The sequence below is a fragment of the Egretta garzetta genome, unplaced genomic scaffold (genome assembly GCF_000687185.1).
Source record: "Egretta garzetta isolate BGI_Z169 unplaced genomic scaffold, ASM68718v1 scaffold250, whole genome shotgun sequence".
NCBI classification, from domain to species: domain Eukaryota; kingdom Metazoa; phylum Chordata; class Aves; order Pelecaniformes; family Ardeidae; genus Egretta; species Egretta garzetta.
Genome location: NW_009258294.1, coordinates 542,762 through 544,428, shown reverse-complemented (window position 1 = coordinate 544,428; position 1,667 = coordinate 542,762). Strand labels below are relative to the sequence as shown.

Here is a 1,667-nt window from a genome sequence, read left to right as displayed (position 1 = left end):
ACTTACAGTAACTAAGCTAGGATTTCTAGACCTGTACTGTGTCCTGCTGGTTTGAGAAGTGTCAAAACAGACATGGCATAAATATTTATATGAAGTAACTAAATTACACCAGACTTAATCTCTGACAATCGCTCTCCAATAGCAGAGGAACACCATCTCCAAGATCTTGGATATACTGTTGTTCAAAGAGCAATGCAATTGTAGTTAGTGTACCTCCAATTCTCATTAACAAAAAGATAACACCATCACCATTAAAAAGAAAACTATTCTCATCCAAACAGTGCCTCACTATCTTCACACATACACCCATTGACTGTAGTGGGATTATTTGCTCCAGTAAATTTATACACAATCCTAAAAGACCAAGTTCAATATCTGTTATGTCGGACTTCCCCATTTATACTATAAGCTCCCTGTTTTGTTCTGATTTGCCAAGAACTAGTTTAAATCTTAAGAATAGATCCTCTTTTCCTATTGTAAACATGGAAACAATTGACCATTAGAGAGAAAACAGTATACATCATTGTCATTAGTTTGCATGAAACATCAGAGATACCAAAAGTTTCTTCTTGCAACAGTAACAGATCAGTATCTCTTAACTGAAAATTATTTGGAAAAAATATTAAATACTAAAAAGGTCAGTTTTGCAATCAACTGGAAAAACAGGTATTAGGAACAATTTTCCTTCTCTGTAATAGATGTTTACCTTTGCAACTCCAGCCCTATGAGCACCTTGTGATTCCATGTACGCTAAGTATTTGTTGAACTCCCTGAATTCATCCATCGAAGGCCTAAACGTCATGATTTTGCAGCTTGGGTTTGGAGGACTATCTGAGATGACAGCAGCCATTGTAGTTCACTTTCAATCCAGCTTTAAAAAAAGAAAAGAAAAAATAACATACACTGAAGAGAATAATCTGTGAAACAACTTCTGAGATTCAACATACATGTTTCGAACAAGAAAAAAGCTTCCACAATCCTCTGCCCATGCTAGTATAAAAGGCACAAAACAATTTTTCACTTTTTCTCCTTACTCCTTTAAGACTACTCAAGCCCTTACCCAGCACAAACACTATCATGACTGACATTTATACAGTCCAGTCCATACCTCTGCTTTTATCACACATTTTCTCAAGCTAACCTTTAACATCATACCAGCAGCTTCCTGAGTTGATCCATCTGCAGGTTGCTGTATTTCTTTGTCTACAGATTTACATTACACAGACATAATTTAGAGTAACAAAGCTACACATCTGATAAAATGTCACTATTCCCTTTTCAAATATGGAGAAAATTGATTACTCACTTCCCACTCGCACTGCAAACACAGAGAAAGAGCACCTGGATTTCCTAATTCTCACATCAGCACTTCAGCAACAGGACTAGCAAGTAGCCCGAGAGTGATCAAAAAAGAATTCAAAGCCTTGGGGCGGTTAGTGAAGGAATATGAAGCACAGGTCATTTTTTCCTCGCTCCTTCCAGTGGCGGGCAGAGACACTGGGCAATACAGGCGGACTCAATCTATTAACACGTGGCTCCGCGACTGGTGTCGCCACCACAACTTTGGGTTCTTTGACCACGGGATGGTCTACACGGCACCGGGCTTGCTGGCGTCAAATGGGAGCCAGCTTTCTCAAAAGGGGAAGAGGGTCTTTGCCCAGGAGCTT

The 1,667-nt window shown here is 39.1% G+C and overlaps 1 protein-coding gene across 5 annotated transcripts in view; it reads right to left on the bottom strand.

The window, feature by feature from the left end:
- KDM4C (lysine demethylase 4C) overlaps nucleotides 1-1,667 on the bottom strand; it is a 290,608-nt gene that overhangs the window by 269,972 nt on the left and 18,969 nt on the right. For all 5 annotated transcript variants that reach the window (XM_035893611.1, XM_009638241.2, XM_035893595.1 and 2 more), the window contains exon 2: nucleotides 707-871. In XM_035893611.1, coding sequence (XP_035749504.1) covers nucleotides 707-850 — 144 coding nt within the window. In that variant the 5' untranslated portion in view covers nucleotides 851-871. The remainder of the gene's footprint in view (nucleotides 1-706; nucleotides 872-1,667) is intronic.